This window comes from Mustela lutreola, chromosome 11 (genome assembly GCF_030435805.1).
Source record: "Mustela lutreola isolate mMusLut2 chromosome 11, mMusLut2.pri, whole genome shotgun sequence".
NCBI lineage: Eukaryota > Metazoa > Chordata > Mammalia > Carnivora > Mustelidae > Mustela > Mustela lutreola.
This window is the reverse complement of record NC_081300.1, coordinates 66,952,919-66,977,608: the sequence shown is the minus strand read 5'-3', so window position 1 is coordinate 66,977,608 and position 24,690 is coordinate 66,952,919. Positions and strand designations below refer to the sequence as shown.

Genomic DNA, 24,690 nt, shown 5'->3' with positions numbered 1-24,690 from the left:
GCAGAGGACATGAACAGACATTTCTGCAAAGAAGACATCCAGATGGCCAACAGACACATGAAAAAGTGCTCCGTATCACTCTGCATCAGGGAAATACAAATCAAAACCACAATGCGATATCACCTCACACCAGTCAGAATGGCTAAAATCAACAAGTCAGGAAATGACAGATGCTGGCGAGGATGCGGAGAAAGGGGAACCCTCCTACACTGTTGCTGGGAATGCAAGCTGGTGCAACCACTCTGGAAAACAGCATGGAGGTTCCTCAAAATGTTGAAAATAGAACTGCCCTATGACCCAGCTATTACACTATTGGGCATTTACCTTAAAGATACAAACGTAGTGATCCAAAGGGGCACGAGTACCCAAATGTTTATAGCAGCAATGTTCACAATAGCCAAACTATGGAAAGAACCTAGATGTCCATCAACAGATGAATGGATCAAGAAGATGTGGTATATATACACAATGGAATACTATGCAGCCATCAAAAGAAATGAAATCTTGCCATTTGCGACAACATGGATGGAACTAGAGCATATCATGCTTAGCGTAATAAGTCAAGCAGAGAAAGACAACTATCATATGATCTCTCTGATATGAGGGAGTGGTGATGCAACATGGGGGCTTAAGTGGGTAGGAGAAGAATAAATGAAATAAGGTGTGATTGGGAGGGAGACAAATCATAAGTGACTCTTAATCTCACAAAACAAACTGAGGGTTGCTGGGGGAGGGGGTTTGGGAGAAAGGGGTGGGATTATGGACATTGGGGAGGGTATATGCTTTGGTGAGTGCTGTGAAGTGTGTAAACCTGGTGATTCACAGACCTGTACCCCTGGGGATAAAAATATATGTTTATAAAAAATAAAAAAGAAAGAAAGATGTCAGAGATAGAATTCAGAAGAGCAATCATAAAAACAATAGGTAGGTTTGAAAATAGCATTACTGATAATATAGAATGTCTAAGATCAGAAATGAGATCTAGTCAGTCAAACTAAAAAGTACTAAAAATTAGATGCAGTCTAAATTGGATACTTTAACAGCTAGGGTAAGTGAAGCAGAAGAGAGAATTGGTGAATCAGAAGTTAAGCTGATGGAAAGGAAGGAAGTTGGGGAAAACAGGGGTAGGCTACTATTAACATGATTAAAGGACTGGAGAGATTGAAGATTCCATGAAATATTCCAATTTCAGAATTATTAAGATCTCTGAGGGGATGGAGGAATATAAAATATATTTGAGCAAATCATAGTTGATCATAAACCTGAATACACCAAAATCTAGTAACGAGATTGAAGCAGTGATCAAAAACCTCCCAAAAAAACAAGAGCCCAGAACCTGATAGATTCCCTGGAGAAGTCTACCAAACTTTCAAAGAAGAAATAACACCTATTCTCCTGAAGCTGTTTCAAAAAATTGAAGTAGAAGGAAAACTTCCAGACTCTTTCTATGAAGCCAGCATTACCCTGAACCCCAAACCAGGCAAAGATCCTAGCAAAAAGGAGAATTTCAGACCAATATCACTGATGAATATGGATGCTAAGATTCTCAACAAGATCCTAGCAAACAGGATCCAACAACACATTAAAAAGATTATCTACCATGACCAGGTGGGATTCATCCCTGGGCTACAAGGATGATTCAAAATTCACAATCAATCATTGTGATAGAATAAATTAATAAGGGAAGAGAGAAGAACCACATGGTCCTCTCAATCAATGCAGAAAAAGCATTTGACAAAATCCAGCATCCGTTCCTGATTAAAACGCTTCAAAGTATAGGGATAGAGGGAACATTCCTGAACCTCTTCAAATCTATCTATGAAAGACCCACAACAAATATAATCCTCAATGGGAAAAAGCTTGCGTCCTTTCTGTTGAGATCAGGAACACGACAATGATGCCCACTCTCACCACTCTTGTTCAACATAGTACCAGAAGTCCTAGCAACAGCAATCAGACAACAAAGGGAAATAAAAGGTATCCAAATTGGCAATGAAGAAGTCAAACTCTCTCTCTTTGCAGATGGCATTATTCTTTATATGGAAAACCCAAAAGACTCCACCCCCAAACTACTAAAACTCATACAGCAATTCAGCAATGTGGCAGGATACAAAGTCAATGTGCAGAAATCAGTGGCTTTCTTATACACTAATAATGAAAATACAGAACGGGAAATTAAAGAATCGATTCCATTTACTATAGCACTAAGAACCATAAGATACCTGGGAATAAACCTAACCAAAGAGGTAAAGGATCTGTACTCAATGAACTACAGAACACTCATGAAGGAAATTGAAGACACAAAAAGATGGAAGACCATTCTTGCTCTTGGATCAGAAGAATATAAATTGTTAAAATGTCTATACTGCCTAGAGCAATCTATACTTTTAATGCCATTCCGATCAAAATTCCACTGGTATTCTTTAAAGAGCTGGAGCAAATAATCCTAAAATTTGTATGGAATCAGAAGAGACCCCAAATCGCTAAGAAAATGTTGCAAAACAAAAATAAAATGGGGGGCATCACGCTATCTGATTTCAAGCTTTACTACGAAGCTGTGATCACCAAGACAGCATGGTACTGGCATCAAAACAGACACATAGACCAGTGGAACAGAGTAGAGAGCCCAGATATGGTTGCTCAACTCAATGGTCAAATAATCTTCGACAAAACAGGAAAAAATATACAGTGGAAAAAAGACAGTCTCTTCAATAAATGCTGCTGAAAAAACTGGACAGCTATATGTAGAAGAATGAAACTCAACCATTCTCTTACACCGTACACAAAGATAAACTCAAAATGAATAAAAGAGCTCAATGTGAGACAGGAATCCATCAGAATCTTAGAGGAGAACATAGGCAGTAATGTATTCGATATCAGCCACAGCAACTTCTTTCAAGATATGTCTCCAAATGCAATGGAAACAAAAGCGAAGATGAACTTTTGGGACTTCATCAAAATCAAAAGCTTCTACACAACAAAGGAAATAGTCAAAAATACAAAAAGGCAACCCACGGAATGGGAGAAGATATTTGCAAATGACAGTACAGACCAAAGTTTGATATCCAGGATCTATAATGAACTCCTCAAACTCAACACACACAAAACAAACAATCATATCAAAAAATGGGCATAAGATATGGACAGATACTTCTCCAATCAAGACATACAAATGGCTATCAGAGACATGAAAAAATGTTCATTTTCTAATCTAGGGAAGGAAACAAACATTCAAGTGTAAGAGGCAGATAGGCTTTATCTCAAAATCAATAAAAATATATCAAAACACAGATAATAGTGAAGCAGAAAGAAAGAGAAAGAAAGAAAGAAAGAAAGAAAGAAAGAAAGAAAGAAAGAAAGAAAGAATATCCTGAGAATAACAAGAGAGAGGGGGTTCCTTTCATCTGGAGGGAGGGACACCAGAATAACATCAGACCTGTCCACAGAAACCTGGCAAACCAGAAAGGGCTGGCAAACATATTCAGAGTAGTAATTCAGAAGAACATGCAGCCAAGAATACTATATCAGGCAAGGCTGTCATTCAGAATGGATGGAAGATAAGGAAGATAAGGTGGAAAATGAGAATATGTGACTACCAAGTCAGCCCTGCAAAAAATATTGAGGGAGGTTATGTAAGAGAAGAGTGACCACAAGAGTCACATAGACCAGAATGAAAAAAGAGAAAATCTACAGAAAAAGGACTTTACAGGCAATACAATGGCAGCAGATTCATATCTTACAATTGTTACTCTGAATGTAAATGGGTTGAAAACTCCCATAAAAAGACACAGGGTTTCAGATTGGATTAAAACAAACAAACAAACAAAAAGAACAAAAAACATCCAAGACCCATCAATATGCTGTCTAACCAGAGATTCATTTTGAGCTTAAAGCATTTTGAAGAATACTGGTGGAATTTTGTTCGGAATGGCATTAAAAGTATAGATTGCTCTAGGCAGTATAGACATTTTAACAATGTTTATTCTTCTGATCCAAGAGCATGGAATGGTCTTCCATCTTTTTGTGTCTTCAATTTCCTTCATGAGTGTTCTGTAGTTCATTGAGTACAGATCCTTTACCTCTTTGGTTAGGTTTATTCCCAGGTATCTTATGGTTCTTGGTGCTATAGTAAATGGAATCGATTCTCTAATTTCCCGTTCTGTATTTTCATTATTAGTGTATAAGAAAGCCACTGATTTCTGCACATTGACTTTGTATCCTGCCACATTGCTGAATTGCTGTATGAGTTCTAGTAGTTTGGGGGTGGAGTCTTTTGGGTTTTCCATATAAAGAATAATGCCATCTGCAGAGAGAGAGTTTGACTTCTTCATTGCCAATTTGGATACCTTTTATTTCCCTTTGTTGTCTGATTGCTGTTGCTAGGACTTCTAATACTATGTTGAACAAGAGTGATAAGAGTGGGCTCCTTATCGTGTTCCTGATCTCAACGGGAAGGCTGCAAGCTTTTCCCCATTGAGGATGATATTTGTTGTGGGTCTTTCATAGATAGATTTGATGAAATTCAGGAATGTTCCCTCTATCCCTATACTTTGAAGTGTTTTAATCATGAATGGATGCTGGATTTTGTCAAATTCTTTTTCTGCATCAATTGAGAGGACCATGTGGTTCTTCTCTCTTCTCTTATTAATTTGTTCTATCACATTGATTTATTTGCGAATGTTGAACCATCCTTGAGCCGAAAGCACCTCCATAATGATACCGAGAGGATGGAGAACAATTTGCCATGCCACGGGACCTCAAAAGAAAGTGGTGAAGCAATCCTCCCTTCACACAACTTTTTATTTTAAACAAAAGACTGTATTAAGAGATGTACAGGGACATTTTATCATACTTAAAGTGTCTATCCACTATGAAGATCTAACAATTGTGGGGCACGTGAGTGGCTCAGTGGGTTAAAGCCTCTGCTTTCAGCTCAGGTAATGATCCCAGGGTCCTGGGATCAAGCCCCACATTTGGCTCTCTGCTAGACAGGGAATCTGCTTCCCCCTCTCTCTCTGCCTGCCTCTCTGCCTACTTGTGATCTTTGTCTGTCAAATAAATAAATAAAATCTTTAAAAAATATATCTAACAATTGTAATATATATGCCCCAAATATGGGGCAGCCAATTATATAAACCATTTAATAACCAAAATAAACATATTTATAATAATGCAGTAATAGTAGGAGACCTAAACACTCCACTCACAGCAATAGATGGATCATCTAAGCAGAAGATCAACAAGGAAACAAAGGTTTTGAAGGACACATTGGACCAGATGGGCTTTGTATATACATATACAGAACATTCTATTCTAAAACAACAGAATACTCATTCTTCTTGAGTGCGCATAGAACTTTATCCAGAACAGAACACATACTGGGTCATAAATCAGGTCTAACCAATACCAAAGTTTGGGATTATTCCCTGCATATTTCCAGACCATAATGCGTTTTAACTGGAACACAATCAAGAATAAATTCGGAAAAAACCTGAACACTTGGAAGTTAAAGAGCATTTTGCTAAAGAATGATTGTGTCAACCAGGAAATTAAAGAATAACTTGAACTATTCATTGAAACTAATGTGAATGAATCATTGAACACTGCATCAAAAACCAACGATATACTATATGGTGGCTAACTTAACATTAAAAAAGAAGAAGAAGAAGCAGAAGCAGAAGCAGAAGAAGAAGAAGAAAGAAAGAAAGAAAGAAAGAAAGAAAGAAAGAAAGAAAGAAAACACATTGGGTCAAAACCAGGGTCTACTGCCATGGTGGTCCTAAGAGGGAAATACATAGCCATTCAAGCCTCTTTAAAAAAATTAGAAAAATCCCAAATGCAAAAGCTAACCTTAGAACTACAAGAGCTGGAGAAAGAACATAAACTAAAGCTGAAAGCAGGAGAAGATAAATAATTAACATCAGAATGAAATAGAAACCGGAAAAATGGTAGAACGGATCAATGAAACTAGGAGCTGGTTCTTTGAACGAATTAATAAGGAAAAAATAGACAATATGAAGAACCAATAATTTGCAATGAAAATTGGCACAGCCATCAAAAACCTCCTATAAAATAAGAATCCAAGGTCAAATCGTTTCCCAGAGTAATACTGCCAAACATTTAAAGAAGAAATAATGCCTACTCTACTGAAGCTTTTTCAAGAAATACAAATAGAAGGAAAACTTCCAAATGCATTCTATGAGGCAAGAATTACCCTTGTCCCCAAACCAGGCAAAATCCCATCAAAAAGCAGAATTACAGACCAATATTCCTATTGAACATGAATTTCAAAATACTCAACAAGACCCTGGCTATAGTACATTAAAAGGGTTACCCACCAGGACAAGGTGGGCTTTATTCCTATATGCAAACATGGTTCAACATTGGCAAATCAACCAACATGATAGGGCACATTAATAAAAGACCAGAACCATACAATCCTGTCAATTGATGTAGGGAAAAATCCAGCATAATTCATCATCCTTTCTTGATTAAAACTCTTCGCAGTGTGGAGATAGAGGGAATATTATGAAGCCATCAATAAAAAGCCCACAATGAATCATTCTTGATGTGAAAAAAAAATAAATAAAGGCTTTTCCGTTAAAATCAGGAACATGACAGGGATGACAACTCTCACAATTATTTTTCAAAATAGCACTAGGAGTCCTAGTATCAGCAATCAGACAATGAAAAGAAATAAAAGGTATTCACATTTCCAAACAAGAAGTCAAAGTCTCTCTCTTCATAGATGACAAGATATTTTCTGTGGAAAACACACAAGACTCCACCCCCAAATAACTAGAACTGATACAGCAATTTAGCAATGTGGCAGGATGCAAAATCAATGCACAGAATTCAGTTGCATTTCTATACACTAACAATGTAACTGAGGAAACAGAAATTAAGGAATTGATTCCTTTTATAATACCATTGAAAACTATAACACACCTAGGAATAAATCTATCCAAAGAGGAAAAGGACCTATACTTTAGAAAGTACAGAACACTAATGAAGGAAATTGAGGAAGACACAAAGAAAGCAGAAAACATTCCATGTTCATGGATTTGAACAATAAACATTGTGAAAGTGTCTATTGTACCCAGGACAATCTACATTTTCTTTTCTTTTTTTTTTTTTTTTTTAAGATTTTTTCACTTATTTGACAGTGAGAAAAATCACAAGTAGGCAGAGAAGCATGCAGAGTGAGGGAGAATCAGGCTCCCTGCCGAGCAGAAAGCCTAATGCAAGGCTGAATTCCAGTACCCTGAGACCATGACCTGAGGCAAAGGCAGAGGTTCAACACACTGAGCCATCCAGGCTCCTCCAATCTACACTTTGAATGCAATCCTTTCAAAATAACATTGGAATTTTTCACAGAGCTGAAACAAACAATCCTGAAATTTGTATGGAGCCAGGGAAAAACCTGAATCACCAGGGGAATGGTGAAAAAGAAAAACAAAGCTGAAAGGACATCACAAATGCCTCACTTCAAGCTATATTACAAAGCTATGATCATCAAGACAGCATGTCATTGGCACAGAATCAGACACATAGATCAAGGGAACAAAATAGACAGCCCAGAAATGGACCCTCAACTCTATGTCTACTAATCTTTGATAAGTCAGGAAAAAAAATTTCCAACGAAAAAAAAGAAAGTCTCCTCAGTAAATGGTGCTGGGAAAATTGGACAGCCACATACAAAGAATGAAACTGGACGATTCTCCTACACCATACATAAAGAAACTCAAAATGGTTGAATGACCTCAGTGTGAGACAGGAATCCATCCACTTGGTAGTGGAGAACATAGACAGCAACCTCTTCGACATTGGCCACATCAACTTCTTTCAATGCACATTCCTAAAGGCAAGGGAAATGAAACAAAGATGATCTTTTGGGATTCATCAAGGTAAAAGTGTCTGCACAGAAGAAAAATACAAAACAAAACAAAACAAACAAACAAAAAACAACTAAGAGACAATCCACAGAATGGGAGAAGATATTTGAAAATGAAATAATGAAATTACAGATAGGGTGTCTGGGTGGCTCAGTGGGTTAAGCCTCAGGTCATGATCCCAGGGTCTTGGAATCAAGCCCCACATTGGGCTCTCTTCTCCATGGAAAGACTGCTTCTTCCTCTCTCTGCCTGCCTCTCTGCTTACTTGTGATCTCCATCTGTCAGATAAATAAATAAAATCTTAAAAAAAAAGAAATTATAGATAAAGGGGTGGTATCCAAGATCTATAAAGAACTTTTCAAAATCAATACCCAGAGAACAAATAATCCAGTTAAGGAATGGGCAGAAGACATAAACAGATACCTGTCCAAAGAAGACATGCAAATGGCTAGCAAACATGAAAAAAAATATTTTACATTAGTGGCTATCAAGGAAATACAAATTAAAACAACAATGAGACACAACCTTACACAAGTTAAAACATCAAAAATTAAAAAGGCAGAAAACAACAAATGTTGGAGAGGATGTGGAGAAAAGTGAGCCCTCTTACACTGTTGGTGGGAATGTAATTTGTTGCAACCACTTAGGAAAACAGTGTTGAGATTCCTCAAAAATAAATAAATAAATAAATAAATAAATAAATAAAATTTTTAAAATAGGGTTACCCTATGCCCCACCAATTGCACTACTGGGTATTTACACCGGGATATATATGTAGTGAAAAGAAGGAGCTCATGTACCCCAATGTACATAGCAGCAATGTCCACAATAACTAGTCTGTGGAAGGAGCCAATATGCCCTTCAACAGATGAATGGATAAAGATGTGATTCATGTAAACAATGGGATATTATTCAGCCATCAGAAAGCATAAATACCTACCATTTGCATCAACATGGATAGAACTCCAGGGGATTATGCTAAGTGAAATAAGTCAAACAGGGAAAGACAGTTTTCATATGGTTTCACTCCTATGTGGAACAATAAGAATAACACAGAGGACCATAGGGAACTGGAGGGGAAACTGAAGGGGAAGAAATCAGAGAAGGAGACAAACAGTGAGAGACTCTGGACTTTGGGAAACAAACTGAGGGTTGGGGATGGGAGGGGGATTAAGAGGATGGAGGAGCCAGGTGTTGGGAAGTAAGAAGGTCATGTGTTGTGATGAGCACTGAGTGTTATAGGCAACTCATGAATTCTTCCTTTTCTTAAAGAATTTACTTTTTTATTTGAGAGAGAGAGCATGAAAGGGGAGAGGTCAGAGGGAGAAGCAAACTCCCTGCTGAGCAGGGAGCCCAATGTGGGGCTCGATCTTAGGACTCCAGGATCATGACCTGAGCCAAAAGCAGTTGCTTAACCAACTGAGCCACGCAGGTACTCCAGCAACTAATGAATCTTGAACACTGAATCAATAACTAATTATTTAGTATATTTTGGGTAACTGAACATAATTAAAAAATGAAATAAAACCTAATAGACAAAATCAATACATTGGAACCGTATAGTTCAGATAAATTGCCAACTTCTGGAGAGTTGAAGAATAATAAATAAATGCACAAATGCATATGTATTTAAGAGGGAAGGAAGGAAGGAAGGCAGGAAGGAAGGAAGGAAAGGAGGGATGAAGGGAGGGAAAGAAGAAAGGGAGAAAGAAACTATACCATGAATTTTTCAAACCAAGTACAAGAAAACAAACAACCTGAATAAAAAAATAAGTGAGTTTTGCCTAGGTAGATTGGTCAGTTAAGCATTAGACTCTTGATTTTGGCTCAGGTCATCCTTTCAGGGTTGGGGGATCCACCCATATTTGGGCTCACACTGAATGTGGATCTTGCTGAAGATTCTCTCTTCTTCTGCCTCTGGCCCTCCCCACTCTCTCACTAAATAAGTAAATACACAAATAAAACTTTTAAGTAAAGGCACTACCAGACACTTCACACAAGATGATATGTATATGGGAACTAAACATATGATATGCTGTTCCATATTACATATCATTAAAAAAATCATATTAAAACATCAATGAGCTACCACGGCACATCTATCAGACCTTGTATCAGTTCCATCCTGGGAGAAACAAGCAGTGCCCTATTTCCTCCCCTGGGGTAATGCTCACTTCAGGCTATCCACAAGCCTGGCCAATGCAGGGCCTGTGGGCTAGATAGCATTGAAATTCCTCCCATCCCGGTTTTGGAATCCCCTGGGGGAGCTCATTTCAACCCCATCCCTCAGCTGGGAGATTGAATGGGTTGGTTTACAAGGCAGAGCTATTTTGGACTCCTATACCCAGAGTTGGTAATTGTAAGATCACTAAGGAATTGAGCCTGGACTCCCATCCAGTATTAACACATTGAATAAGGAGCTGGGAAGCAGAGAAGCTGGTGCTGCAGTTGACCCCTGCCCTCCCTGCTGTCAGTGAGGACAAGGATCCAAGTCAGGACCAGAACAACTCCCTGCAGGAAATCACCTTGATTTAGGTCTGTGCATTCCTCCCTAGGGTCAGCAGGGCCCTGCAGTAAGCTTGTCCCACATCCCCACCTGTTGGTACTTGGGAGGTGAAAATCATTGTCCCACTTTTTCCAGCAGGGATTCAGCAGTAGAGCCATGGGAATGAGGGCTCCACTTTCACTGGGGACCTAGGAAACGGGCATGTGCACGCGCGTGTGTGTGCGCGCACACACACACATACAAGCACTCACACACACCTGACTTGTTGCTCCTCTGTGGGGAGGAACGGATTGATTCCTTGTTGAAGGAAGGTAATTGAGGACCTAGCACCTCACTATTATAATATCCAAAATATCCAGGATCCATTAAAAATGATCACTTGTCATGTCAAGAACTAGGAAAATTAAACCTTGAATGAATGAGAAAGGAAAATCTACAGCTACCAACACTGAGATGAAGCACAAGCTGAAATTATGGAATATATATTTTTAGGCAAGATAATTCACCTAATGAGCAGTTACAAACACTCTTCAAATGGAAAAAGATAGAAATGTAGGTGCAGACTGAAATATAAGTCATCCCATCAAATGGAAATTATAGGACTTAAAGAGACAACAGATGAAAAATAAAACTCTCTGGAGAGACTCAAGAGTAGGCGACACGTGTGTGTGCGTGTGCGTGCGTGTGTGCGTGTGTGTGTGTGTGTGTGTACACGCGCAGTCATGCTTGTGTGTGTGTGTGTGTGTGTGTGTTTCCCTTGTTTGTGTGTTTTGAAAGCACAAATGGGCAACATTTAGTCTGTGTAATTCCCACCACCGTGAGTTGTCTCCTGAGGATGTCACCAGGGGGAGCTATGCACCGGCTCAGCTCTGACAAGGCCTGAAATCAACTGAAATCATTCCACCAGACTGGGCCCTGTGCATATGCTAACTGCCTGAGTGAGAGATAAAGCAAGCTGCTTCCTCCTGAGAAGTAAACTCAGAGCTCTTGACCACCCCAGGTCACCTCCTCTGAGGGAAGCTATTACCTGCCCTGCAGACCCAGATTCAAGTGGAGTTAGGGGCTCATATTTTCAGAGTGCCCCCCAAGCATACCCTTCACCCCTGGAACTCAGGAGGAGAAAAAAACACATTCCAGAGAATAGCACCTGCAGTAAGTACCAGAGACCTTTGGAAAGTTGACACAATGATCCGAACTTCTCTCGTCCCCCACTGCCCAGGTTCGGAGACCAGCCTTTGGAGGGATCATCTGTCTTTATTCTTCATTTCTAACATGTGTCTATTCTCAATTCAGGGACCGTTCTCAGGCTGTGGTGACACAGGAACCCTCACTGACCATGTCTCCAGAAGGGACAGTCAAACTCACCTTAAGATCCAAAACAGGAACACTCACTAATGCTCACTATCCATACTGGTTCCAGCAGAAGCCTGCCCAAGTCCCAAGGGTATTTATTTATGGTACACACAATAAGTACCCCTGGACCCCCAAGGATTCTCAGTCTCCTTCCTTCGGGGCAAAGCTGTCCTGACCTTCACAGGGACCCAGCCCAAGGATGAGGATGAGTACCACTGGGGGCTACACTTCAGTGGTGCTGGTGAAGTGAGAGACCCAGAGAAGTAAAGAAGATGTACTTTCTTTCACCAAGTGTTGGTACAAATATCATGTGATACATGATATCTCAGGGCACCCTAAATGTTGACCATCCATGGAGAGATGGAGATGGGAAATGTTTGAATTGATTTCCTTCCCTATTTGGGTCATAAACTAGAGTCAAAGTATGAATGATGTAGAAATGAATCTTTCTCCTTAGAAATGTGGACATTTTATGGTAAATTATCCTATGGAATAATGATCAACTATGCTTTTCAAATTTCCTTAATTATATTTTATATGGAACAATGGAACTATACAAAAAGCTAGATTGTGTTATGTGGACTTAATATATTAATATATTATTTTATATATTATATTATGTTATATTAATGTGCTAGAGCAAAACCTTGAAAGGGTTATCAGTTACCCCTGTTAGAATTAAGTGTCTGTAGAACACAGGAGTTGTCAGTGGATTATATCATTTCAGATTTTTTTTCTTATTTTTTTAATTTAATTTTTAATATTTTATAAACATATATTTTAATCCCCAGGGGTACAGGTCTGTGAATCACCAGGTTTACACATTTCACAGCACTCACCAAAGCACATAACCTCCCCAATGTCCATAATCACACCCCCTTCTCCCAAACCCCCTCCCCCCAGCAACCCTCAGTTTGTTTTGTGAGATTAAGAGTCACTTATGGTTTGTCTCCCTCCCAATCCCATCTTGTTTCATTGATTCTTCTCCTACCCACTTAAGCCCCCATGTTGCATCACCACTTCCTCATATCAGGGAGATCATATGATAGTTGTCTTTCTCTGCTTGACTTATTTCACTATGCATGATACGCTCTAGTTCCATCCATGTTGTCACAAATGGCAAGATTTCATTTCTTTTGATGGCTGCATAGTATTCCATTGTGTATATATACCACATCTTCTTGATCCATTCATCTGTTGATGGACATCTAGGTTATTTCCATAGTTTGGCTATTGTGGACATTGCTGCTATAAACATTCGGGTGCATGTGCCCCTTTGGATCACTACATTTGTATCTTTAGGGTAAATACACAATAGTGCAATTGCTGGGTCATAGGGCAGTTCTATTTTCAACATTTTGAGGAACCTCCATGCTGTTTTCCAGAGTGGCTGCACCAGCTTGCATTCCCACCAACAGGGTAGGAGGGTTCCCCTTTCTCTGCATCCTCGCCAGCATCTGTCATTTCCTGACTTGTTGATTTTAGCCATTCTGACTGGTGTGAGGTGATATCGCATTGTGGTTTTGATTTGTATTTCCCTGATGTAGAGTGATACGGAGCACTTTTTCATGTGTCTGTTGGCCATCTGGATGTCTTCTTTGCAGAAATGTCTGTTCATGTCCTCTGCCCATTTCTTGATTGGATTATTTGTTTTTGGGTGTTGAGTTTACTAAGTTCTTTATAGATTCTGGACACTAGTCCTTTATCTGATATGTCGTTTGCAAATATCTTCTCCCATTCTGTCAGTTGTCTTTTGATTTTGTTAACTGTTTCCTTTGCTGTGCAAAAGCTTTTGATCTTGATGAAATCCCAATAGTTCATTTTTGCCCTTGCTTTCCTTGCCTTTGGCGTTGTTCCTAGGAAGATGTTGTTGTGGCTGAGGTTGAAGAGGTTGCTGCCTGTGTTCTCCTCAAGGATTTTGATGGATTGCTTTCGCACATTGAGGACCTTCATCCATTTGAGTCTATTTTTCTGTGTGGTGCAAGGAAATGGTCCAATTTCATTTTTCTGCATGTGGCTGTCCAATTTTCCCAGCACCATTTATTGAAGAGGCTGTCTTTTTTCCATTGGACATTCTTTCCTGCTTTGTCGAAGATTAGTTGACTGTAGAGTTGAGGGTCTATTTCTGGGCTCTCTATTCTGTTCCATTGATCTATGTGTCTGTTTTTGTGCCGATACAATGCTGTCTTGAGGATGACAGCTTTGTAATAGAGCTTGAAGTCCTGAATTGTGATGCCACCAACGTTGGCTTTCTTTATCAATATCCCTTTGGCTATTCGAGGTCTTTTCTGGTTCCATATAAATTTTAGAATTATTTGTTCCATTTCTTTGAAAAAGATGGATGGTACTTTGATAGGAATTGCATTAAATGTGTAGATTGCTTTAGGTAGCATAGACATTTTCACAATATTTATTCTTCCAATCCAGGAGCATGGAACATTTTTCCATTTCTTTGTGTCTTCCTCAATTTCTTTCATGAGTACTTTATGGTTTTCTGAGTATAGATTCTGTGCCTCTTTGGTTAGGTTTATTCCTAGGTATCTTATGGTTTTGGGTGCAATTGTAAATGGGATGGACTCCTTAATTTCTCTTTCTTCTGTCTTGCTGTTGGTGTAGAGAAATGCAACTGATTTCTGTGCATTGATTTTATATCCTGGCACTTTACTGAATTCCTGTATAAGTTCTAGCAGTTTTGGAGTGGAGTCTTTTGGGTTTTCCACATATCGTATCATATCATCTGCTAAAAGTGATAATTTGACTTCTTCTTTGCCGATTTGGATGCCTTTAATTTCCTTTTGTTTTCTGATTGCTGAGGCTAGGACCTCTAGTACTATGTTGAATAACAGTGGTGATAATGGACATCCCTGCCGTGTTCCACCCTTAGCGGAAAAGCTTTCAGTTTTTCTCCATTGAGAATGATATTTGTGGTGGGTTTTTCATAGATGGCTTTGATGATGTTGAGGTATGTGCCCTCTATCCCTACACTTTGAAGAGTTTTGATCCGGAAGGGATGATGTACTTTGTCAAATGCTTTTTCAGCATCTATTGAGAGTATCATATGGTTCTTGTTCTTTCTTTTATTGATGTGTTGTATCACATTGACTGATTTGTGGATGTTGAACCAACCTTGCAGCCCTGGAATAAATCCCACTTGGTCGTGGTGAATAATCTTTTTAATGTACTGTTGAATCCGATTGGCTAGTATTTTGTTGAGTATTTTCGCATCTGTGTTCATCAAGGATATTGGTCTATAGCTCTCTTTTTTGATGGGATCCTTGTCTGGTTTGGGGATCAAGGTGATGCTGGCCTCATAAAATGAGTTTGGAAGTTTTCCTTCCATTTCTATTTTTTGGAACAGTTTCAGGAGAATAGGAATTAGTTCTTCTTTAAATGTTTGGTAGAATTTCCCCGGGAAGCCGTCTGGCCCTGGGCTTTTGTTTGTTTGGAGATTTTCAATGACTGTTTCAATCTCCTTACTGGTTATGGGTGTGTTCAGGCTTTCTATTTCTTCCTGGTTCAGTTGTGGTAGTTTATATGTTTCTAGGAATGCATCCATTTCTTCCAGATTGTCAAATTTATTGCCGTAGAGTTGCTCATAGTATATTCTTATAATAGTTTGTATTTCTTTGGTGTTAGTTGTGATCTCTCCTCTTTCATTCATGATTTTATTTATTTGGGTCCTTTCTCTTTTCTTTTTGATAAGTCGGGCCAGGGGTTTATCAATTTTATTAATTCTTTCAAAGAACCAGCTCCTAGTTTCGTTGATTTGTTCTATTGTTTTTTTGGTTTCTATTTCATTGATTTCTGCTCTGATTTTTATGATTTCTCTTCTCCTGCTGGGCTTAGGGTTTCTTTCTTGTTCTTTCTCCAGCTCCTTTAGGTGTAGGGTTAGGTTGTGTACCTGAGACCTTTCTTGTTTCTTGAGAAAGGCTTGTACCGCTATATATTTTCCTCTCAGGACTGCCTTTGTTGTGTCCCACAGATTTTGAACCGTTGTATTTTCATTATCATTTGTTTCCATGATTTTTTTCAATTCTTCTTTAATTTCCCGGTTGACCCATTCATTCTTTAGAAGGATGCTGTTTAGTCTCCATGTATTTGGGTTCTTTCCAAACTTCCTTTTGTGGTTGAGTTCTAGCTTTAGAGCATTGTGTTCTGAAAATATGCAGGGAATGATCCCAATCTTTTGATACCGGTTGAGTCCTGATTTAGGACCGAGGATGTGATCTATTCTGGAGAATGTTCCATGTGCACTAGAGAAGAATGTGTATTCTGTTGCTTTGAGATGAAATATTCTGAATATATCTGTGATGTCCATCTGGTCCAGTGTGTCGTTTAAGGCCTTTATTTCTTTGCTGATCTTTTGCTTGGATGATCTATCCATTTCAGTGAGGGGAGTGTTAACGTCCCCTACTATTATTGTATTATTGTTGATGTGTTTCTTTGATTTTGTTATTAATTGATTTATATAGTTGGCTGCTCCCACGTTGGGGGCATAGATATTTAAAATTTTTAAATCTTCTTGTTGGACAGACCCTTTGAGTATGATATAGTGTCCTTCCTCATCTCTTATTATCGTCTTTGGCTTAAAATCTAATTGATCTGATATAAGGATTGCCACTCCTGCTTTCTTCTGATGTCCATTAGCATGGTAAATTCTTTTCCACCCCCTCACTTTAAATCTGGAGGTGTCTTCAGGCTTAAAATGTGTTTCTTGGAGGCAACATATAGATGGGTTTTGTTTTTTTATCCATTCTATTAACCTGTGTCTTTTGACAGGGGCATTTAGCCCATTAACATTCCAGGTAACTATTGAGAGATATGAATTTAGTGCCATTGTATTGCCTGTAAGGTGACTGTTACTGTATATGGTCTCTGTTCCTTTCTGATCTACCACTTGTAGGCTCTCTCTTTGCTTAGAGGACCCCTTTCAATATTTCCTGTAGAGCTGGTTTGGTATTTGCAAATTCTTTCAGTTGTTGTTTGTCCTGGAAGCTTTTAATCTCTCCTTCTATTTTCAATGATAGCCTAGCTGGATATAGTATTCTTGGCTGCATGTTTTTCTCGTTTAGTGCTCTGAAAATATCATGCCAGCTCTTTCTGGCCTGCCAGGTCTCTGTGGATAAGTCAGCTGCCAATTTAATATTTTTACCTTTGTATGTTACAGACTTCTTTTCCCGGGCTGCTTTCAGGATTTTCTCTTTGTCACTAAGACTTGTAAATTTTACTATTAGGTGACGGGGTGTGGGCCTATTCTTATTGATTTTGAGGGGCGTTCTCTGAACCTTCTGAATTTTGATGCTCGTTCCCTTTGCCATATTGGGGAAATTCTCCCCAATAATTCTCTCCAGTATACCTTCTGCTCCCCTCTCACTTTCTTCTTCTTCTGGAATCCCAATTATTCTAATGTTGTTTCGTCTTATGGTGTCACTTATCTCTCGAATTCTCCCCTCGTGGTCCAGTAGCTATTTGTCCCTCTTTTGCTCAGCTTTTTTATTCTCTGTCATTTGGTCTTCTATATCACTAATTCTTTCTTCTGCCTCATTTATCCTAGCAGTGAGAGCCTCCATTTTTGATTGCACCTCATTAATAGCTTTTTTGATTTCACCTTGGTTAGATTTTAGTTCTTTTATTTCTCCAGAAAGGGCTTTTATATCTCTCGAGAGGGTTTCTCTAATATCTTCCATGCCTTTTTCGAGCCCGGCTAGAACCTTGAGAATTGTCATTCTGAACTCTAGATCTGACATATTACCGATGTCTGTATTGATTAGGTCCCTAGCCTTCGGTACTGCCTCTTGTTCTTTTCTGTGTGTTGAATTTTTATGACTTGTCATTTTGTCCAGATAAGAGTAAATGAAGGGGCAAGTAAAATACTAAAAGAGTGGCAACAACCCCAGGAAAATATGCTTTAACCAAATTAGAAGAGATCCAAAATCGTGAGTGTGGAGAAAGGGGATAAAAAGAGGTTCAAAAAGGAAGAAAGAAAAAAAAAAAAGAAAAGAAAAGAAAAGAAAAGAAAAGAATTTTTAAAAAAAGAAAACACCTAAGAAAAATGTAAAAAAGAAAAAATATATATATTAGATAAACTAGTAAAAAAATCGTTAAAAAAGAAAAAGGTAACAGTTAAAAAAAAATTTTTACCCGAAGGCGAGAAAAAAAAAAAAATGAAAAAGAAAAAATTAAATTAACTGCAAGACTAAAAAAAAATCACAGGAAAAAAGCCATGAGTTCCGTGCTTGGCTTTCTCCTCCTCTGGAATTCTGCTGCTCTCCTTGGTATTGAAACCGCACTCCTTGGTAGGTGAACTTGGTCTTGGCTGGATTTCTTGTTGATCTTCTGGGGGAGGGGCTTGTTGTAGTGATTCTCAAGTGTCTTTGCCCCAGGCGGAATTACACCGCCCTTACCCGGGGCCGGGGTGAGTAATCCGCTCAGGTTTGCTTTCAGGAGCTTTTGTTCCCTGAGCGCTTTCCGTAGAGTTCCGGAGGACGGGAATACAAATGGCGGCCTCCTGGTCTCCGGCCCAGAGGAGCCGAGACCCAGGGCCCCACTCCTCAGTGCGCCCTCAGAGAACAGCGCCCAGTTACTCCCGTCTGCCTACCCTCCGGCCGTGCTCCGAGCTCACCGAGCCTGCGACCGGTTCAAGGTAACACGGAGCTGTGAGCTTACTGTCGGCTCTGTCTCTGTAGCCGGCTTTCCCGTTCCAATACCGAAGCTCTGCGACACTCAGACACCCCCGATCCTTCTGTGACCCTGCGGGACCTGAGGCCACGCTGACCCCGCGTGGGCTTTGCCCCGGTTTAGCCTCTGGAGCAATGTCCCTCAGCGGAACAGACTTTTAAAAGTCCTGATTTTGTGCACGGTTGCTCCGCTGCTTGCCGGGAGCCGGCCCCTCCCCCCAGGGTCTATCTTCCCGTCGCTTTGGATTCACTTCTCCGCGGGTCCTACCTTTCAGAAAATGGTTGTTTTTCTGTTTCCAGAATTGCTGTTCTTCTCTTCGATCTGCCGATGGATTTTCAGGTGTTTGCAATCTTTAGATAAGCTATCTAGCTGATCTCCGGCTAGCTGAAGCAGTCTCAGCTTGCTACTTCTCCGCCATCTTGACTCCTCCCCCCTGCTCCCCTCTATCTTTCTTCTTCTTCTGGAATCCCAATTATTCTAATGTTGTTTTGTCTTATGGTGTCACTTTTCTCTTGAATTCTCCCCTCATGGTCCAGTAGCTGTTTGTCCCTCTTTTGCTCAGCCTCTTTATTCTCTGTCATTTGGTCTTCTATATCGCTAATTCTTTCTTCTGCCTCATTTATCCTAGCAGTGAGAGCCTCCATTTTTGATTGCACCTCATTAATAGCTTTTTTGATTTCAACTTGGTTAGATTTTAGTGCTTTTATTTCTCCAGAAAGGGCTTTATATCTCTCGAGAGGGTTTCTCTAATATCTTCCATGCCTTTTTCGAGTCCGGCTAGAACCTTGAGAATTGTCATTCTGATCTCTAGATCTGACATATTACCAATGTCTGTATTGATTAGGTCCCTAGCCTTTGGTACTGCCTCTTGTTCTTTTTTTTGTGTTGAATTTTTCCGCCTTGTCATTTTGTCCAGATAAGAGTATATGAATGAGCAAGTAAAATACTAAAAGGGTGGCAACAACCCCAGGAAAATATGCTTTAACCAAATTAGAAGAGATCCCAAATCGTGAGTGGGTAGAAAGGGGATAAAAAGTGGTTCAAAAAGGAAGAAAGAAAAAAAAAAAAGGAAAAAAGAAAAAAAAGAAAATAAAAGAATTTAAAAAAAGAAAACAAATAAGAAAAATATAAAATAGAAAAATATATATATTGGATAAACTAGTTAAATAACGTTAAAAAAGAAAAGGTAAAAGTTAAAAAAAAAAAACCAGAAGGCGAGAAAAAAAAACAAAAAATGAAAAAGAAAAAAATCAAATTAACTGCAAGACTAAAAATAATCACAGGGAAAAAGCCATGATCCGTGCTTTGCTTTCTCCTCCTCTGGAATTTTGCTGCTCTCCTTGGTATTGAAACCGCACTCCTTGGTATGTGAACTTGGTCTCGGCTGGATTTCTTGTTGATCTTCTGGGGGAGGGGCCTGTTGTAGTGATTCTCAAGTGTCTTTGCCCCAGGCGGAATTGCACCGCCCTTATCAGGGCCCGGGGTGAGTAATCCGCTCGGGTTTGCTTTCAGAAGCTTTTGTTCCCTGAGCGCTTTCGGTAGAGTTCCGGAGGACGGGAATACAAATGGAGGCCTCCTGGTCTCCGGCCCAGAGTAGCCGAGAGCCCAGGGCCCCACTCCTCAGTGCGCCCTCAGAGAACAGCGCCCAGTTATTCCCGTCTGCCTGACCTTCGGCTGCGCTCCGAGCTCACTGTGTCTGCGACCAGTTCAAGGTAACCCTGAGCTGCGAGCTTACTGTCGGCTCTGTCTCTGTAGCCGGCTTTCCCGTTCCAATACGCGCAAGCTCTGCGACATTCAGACACCCCCAATCCTTCTGTGACCCTGTGGGACCTGAAGCCACGCTGACCCCGCGTGGGGTTCGCCCCGGTTTAGCCTCTGGAGCGATGTCCCTCATTTGAACAGACTTTAAAAGTCCTGATTTTGTGCGCCATTGCTCCGCCGCTTGCCGGTTCTGGCCCCTCCCCCCCGGGGTCTATCTTCCCGTTGCTTTGGATTCACTTCTCCGCAGGTCCTACCTTTCAGAAAGTGGTTGTTTTTCTGTTTCCAGAATTGCTGTTCTTCTCTTCGATCTGCCGATGGATTTTCAGGTGTTTGCAATCTTTAGATAAGCTATCTAGCTGATCTCCGGCTAGCTGAAGTAGTCTCAGCCTGCTTCTTCTCCGCCATCTTGACCTCATTTCAGTTTTATAGACCATTTGTATTTGTTATTTATGTATGTTGTTTATTATATTATGTTATATTATGTAATACAAATCTGTCTACTGAGAAAAATTATAGAAGAGCATTAAAGATATTTTATTAATATATAATGTATTATTTGTTTCATGGGTACAGGGCTGTGATTCATCAGTCTTACACATACGAAAAATAATCTTAAATACATCAGAGAATCAATACAAATAATTTTTGTAAGGGTAATATCCAAGAATAAATGTGAATCAAGGCCCCTGGGTGGTTTAATCAGTTAAGCATCTGACTCTTGATTTCTGTTCAGGTCATGATCTGAGGATCAGGGGATTGAGGACCATGTCAGATTCAACACTCATTTGTGAGTCTGCTAGAGATTCTCTCTTCCTCTCTCTTTGCCCCTACCCCCCCCCAAAGAATTTTTTTTTTAAATGAGAAACTTCAGAAGTAATCAAGCATGAAGGACAGATTGTCTTTGACAGTAAGGTATTCTCATGGTAAAGACAAAGATAAAAGACATGTACCATGAGGGTTAGTGAACCTAACAGGAGACCTTGACAACAACAATAGCCAAATAAGTCAGTCTGTAAGGGTAACCCACATAGAATTATTACCAGAGTTTAATCAGTGGGATTCTCTGGGGGACTTTAAGCTTTAAGCTTGGTTCAAGTTCATTATGTCCCAGTGATAAAACCAGGGGCAAGGCAGAAGCAAAGTCATATATCAGGTAATCCTGAAATATCTCATAACCTATGTTTTAGGTAGCTGTCTATCTGAAGGCATTGATGCTCTGGAAAAAAACAGATGGCTCAACCCAAAATGCCACAGAGCTTACCTGTTCGTTCTACTCGCTTAGCTGATGACATCATAAGGGTCCAATTACAAAGGTAGCAAAGCACTTCCAGGAGTGCTAGTGAGTGTGACATGGGTTGGAGAGCATATCTGAGGCCAGCAGGCGGTGCTGGTGGGCTGCTCTTGAGAGCTCAGGGTCTGGGTCAGGCACACCAGGAAAATCTGTCACTGACCCTTGCATGTTTGGGCAAACAGCATCCTCACTGTGGGTGACTTTCATGCACCTCAGTCCCCAGGAGCCACATGAGCCCTCAACTCTGAATCACACATGCCTCATATCTCATTCTCTACAGTATATTGGGATAAACTGTCCAGAGCTGGTTTTCATGGAAAGATAGATGAACAGGACACCCTTGCAACAAAAACACCTTTTCTTCATGAACTTGAGCTTCAGTGCTCCCTGGACAAGGGATAGGACACACCAGGGTTAGGTATTGTCTCCATCCAACAATCAGCCTCAGCAAGTAGAGCTTAGGAACTTCACAATAAGCTTGAAATTATTTACTTCCTCCCTGGTGGAATACAGAGTTACCTTTAGGGGAAAGTGAAAGGGTAGCTAGGTGAGGAAGTGCACTGGCTCTGCCTTTTGCTCCTCTTATCTGGGTATAGGTGGTTGTCAATTCTTTCTGCCATCTTCTGATCTGCCTCCAAGTCCTAGGTCAGATGGGACTGGTTCTGTCATCAACAGTGTTGAAGTCCTTGCTTAAACAATGCTTTAAAATGTATAATGAAATAAAAGGCATGTAGTCTAAATTCATTTTCTCATTCAACTAATCAATGGAGGGGGCATAACCCAAAAGAAGAGTATCTGATGTGAAAACTGCAAGATCTCATTTATGAGCATAACTAATAGTTGAAAAATAGCTCAAAATATCAGCTACTAGAATCCATGTTTTCTCTAGGAAAAAAAAAAAAAAAAACCTTGACCACCAGGGAGGATTGGGGCTGAGACTAGTTGTGTGCAGTCTCTTGGTGATAGAACATGGAATGTGGGGGACCAGATGTGAAGAGGCACTAAGACATACATCAGATGTTCCCACTAGGATAGAGCTCCTGAACTCCCAGTGCTGTTTCCCTGACGCTCTGAGGAAGAAAGCAGTGTTGTTACAGGAAACACCACAGGGGAAACAGTGATATCTAGAGCACGTGGCCTGCATCAGTGTGTTTTCTCATAGATAGAAGCCCCATCCAGTGGAAGCTCCTCCCTGATTCTTGCAGAACCACTCAGGATCCACAGGGGGGCATTGTTTTACCACCTTCCTGTGTATGAGGGGCTCCTGGGATCCTGGGAGTTTCTCCCATCCCCAGCCCATCAAGCACACGATTACATCTGGCTACAGATCCCCACAAAAATATGTCCCATGAGAAAGTGAAGAGGACCGTGGTGTCTGGATAATGACCAGGAAAATGTGTCCAGTGATCATCCTCAGGGACACTTGCTACTAATTATGACTTCCAAATGTGCTCATGATGAAATACGTATTAAATGCCTGAGATTTTTATCTGTCATCACTTAAGTTGTTATTTCATACTGATCTTTCTCATTTATGTCAATATTTTATAGTGATATGGAAACGTATCATTTATGGTTTTAGCTTTCCAACTATTTTCTTTCCTTAAGTGTTAATATTGCCCCTCACCTCAAAATTTGATAGATTTGTCATACCTGATATGGAAGATTGTCTTATAATTTCTTGGTGATTTTGACCTTTCCCCACAAGACTTTCAGGTACATTGAAGTCACTGCATATAACTGATGACTTCTTAGAACAAAGGAGGATATTTTCCCCAGCCTGGCAATTCTGCTCAGTATGATGCCCCCATCCCCGGTCAGCTCCTCTCAACTACTGGAAACAGAGTCCATGATTAACAAAGAGGAGACCACTGTCCCTACATCCCTCAGACATAAGCTCTGAGATTCCCTGTGACCTCACTGTTGGAGAGGTGACTGCTAAGATCCTCCATGGAGATAAAAAGAAATGTCCCTTCGAAGGGAAGAAAATGGTTCAGGCATAGATTAGATTTGATGTGAACTAGAAGCAGGGTACAAAGGTGGAAAATACAAACACATCTATCTCCTCACAGGCTTCCTATAGAGGAACTTTTGGTTGGAGGACACCAGGGTAATTGCAAAGCTGATTTGGTGAAAGATGTCCTCCTCAAATTAGTGTCCCAGGTCACCAGGCACACTTAATGGTGTGCCTGAGGTTGCATCATTTGCTCCTTTCAAAATCTCCAAGGGGACATGTGGGTGACCTTGGGGTAGGAAGAGAGAGGAAGCTGATTTGCATGAAGTGCCTTCTCCTCCTAATGGGTCTGGAGACATGAAAAGGCCTGGGGACACCCCACTCAAGCCCAATAGCCTGTGGAGGCTACATACTCTCAGGGTCCCCACCATGGCCTGGAAGGTGCTTCTTCTTGGGCTCCTTGCTTATGGCTCAGGTCAGAAAGAGGGACTCTGCTTCATGAGGGTGCATATAAAGGCAAGATTTCAGGTGTCCCTTGTCTTTCATAACACCATCTCTCTCTCCTGTTTGTTTTAGGGGCAGATTCTCAGACTGTGGTGATTCAGGAGCCATCAGTGTCAGTATCTCCAGGAAGCACAGTCACACTCACCTGTGGCCTCAGCTCTGGATCAGTCTCTACCAGTAACTACCCTCAATGGTTCCAGCAGACCCCAGGCAAGGCTCCCCGCTTGCTTATCTACAGCACAAGCAGCCGCCCCTCTGGGGTCCCTGGTCGCTTCTCTGGATCCATCTCTGGGAACAAAGCCGCCTTCACCATCAAAGAGGCCCAACTTGAGGATGAAGCCAACTATCACTGTTTGCTGTATATGGGTAGTGGTATTCACACAGTGATTTAAATCTATGAAGAAGTGCAACCAGAATCTCTCATGTGCTCAAAATAGCTCAATCTTAAAAGCAAGAGAGAAAGTGTGTGTGTGTGTGTGTGTGTGTGTGTGTGTGTGTGTTGTCGGTAGTCAACACCAACATGGGAAGGGAGGCTCCCTGGCCCCCTTGCCATGTCCAGGAGTTCATCACCACATGTACCTCATCCTGACTTTTCCAGGGTGTGTCCATCTCTCCACTGTGAACCTCTGAGTCTGTGCTTCCTCCCTTGTTTGCCCAAGGTGTTGAGGAATGGGATCTCAGTTCCATTATATACAAACTAATACTGCTATAAATAAGCACTATTTTTCAAAGAACATTGGTAGATGTA

General features: G+C 40.4%; 1 gene segment (V, D, J or C); it reads left to right on the top strand.

Moving 5' to 3' along the window:
- Nucleotides 1–23,786: 23,786 nt before the first annotated feature.
- Nucleotides 23,787–24,334, top strand: LOC131810981 (immunoglobulin lambda variable 8-61-like). The segment is given in 2 exon segments: nt 23,787–23,913; nt 24,015–24,334. Coding segments are annotated over 2 exon segments (438 nt in total).
- Nucleotides 24,335–24,690: the final 356 nt, after the last annotated feature.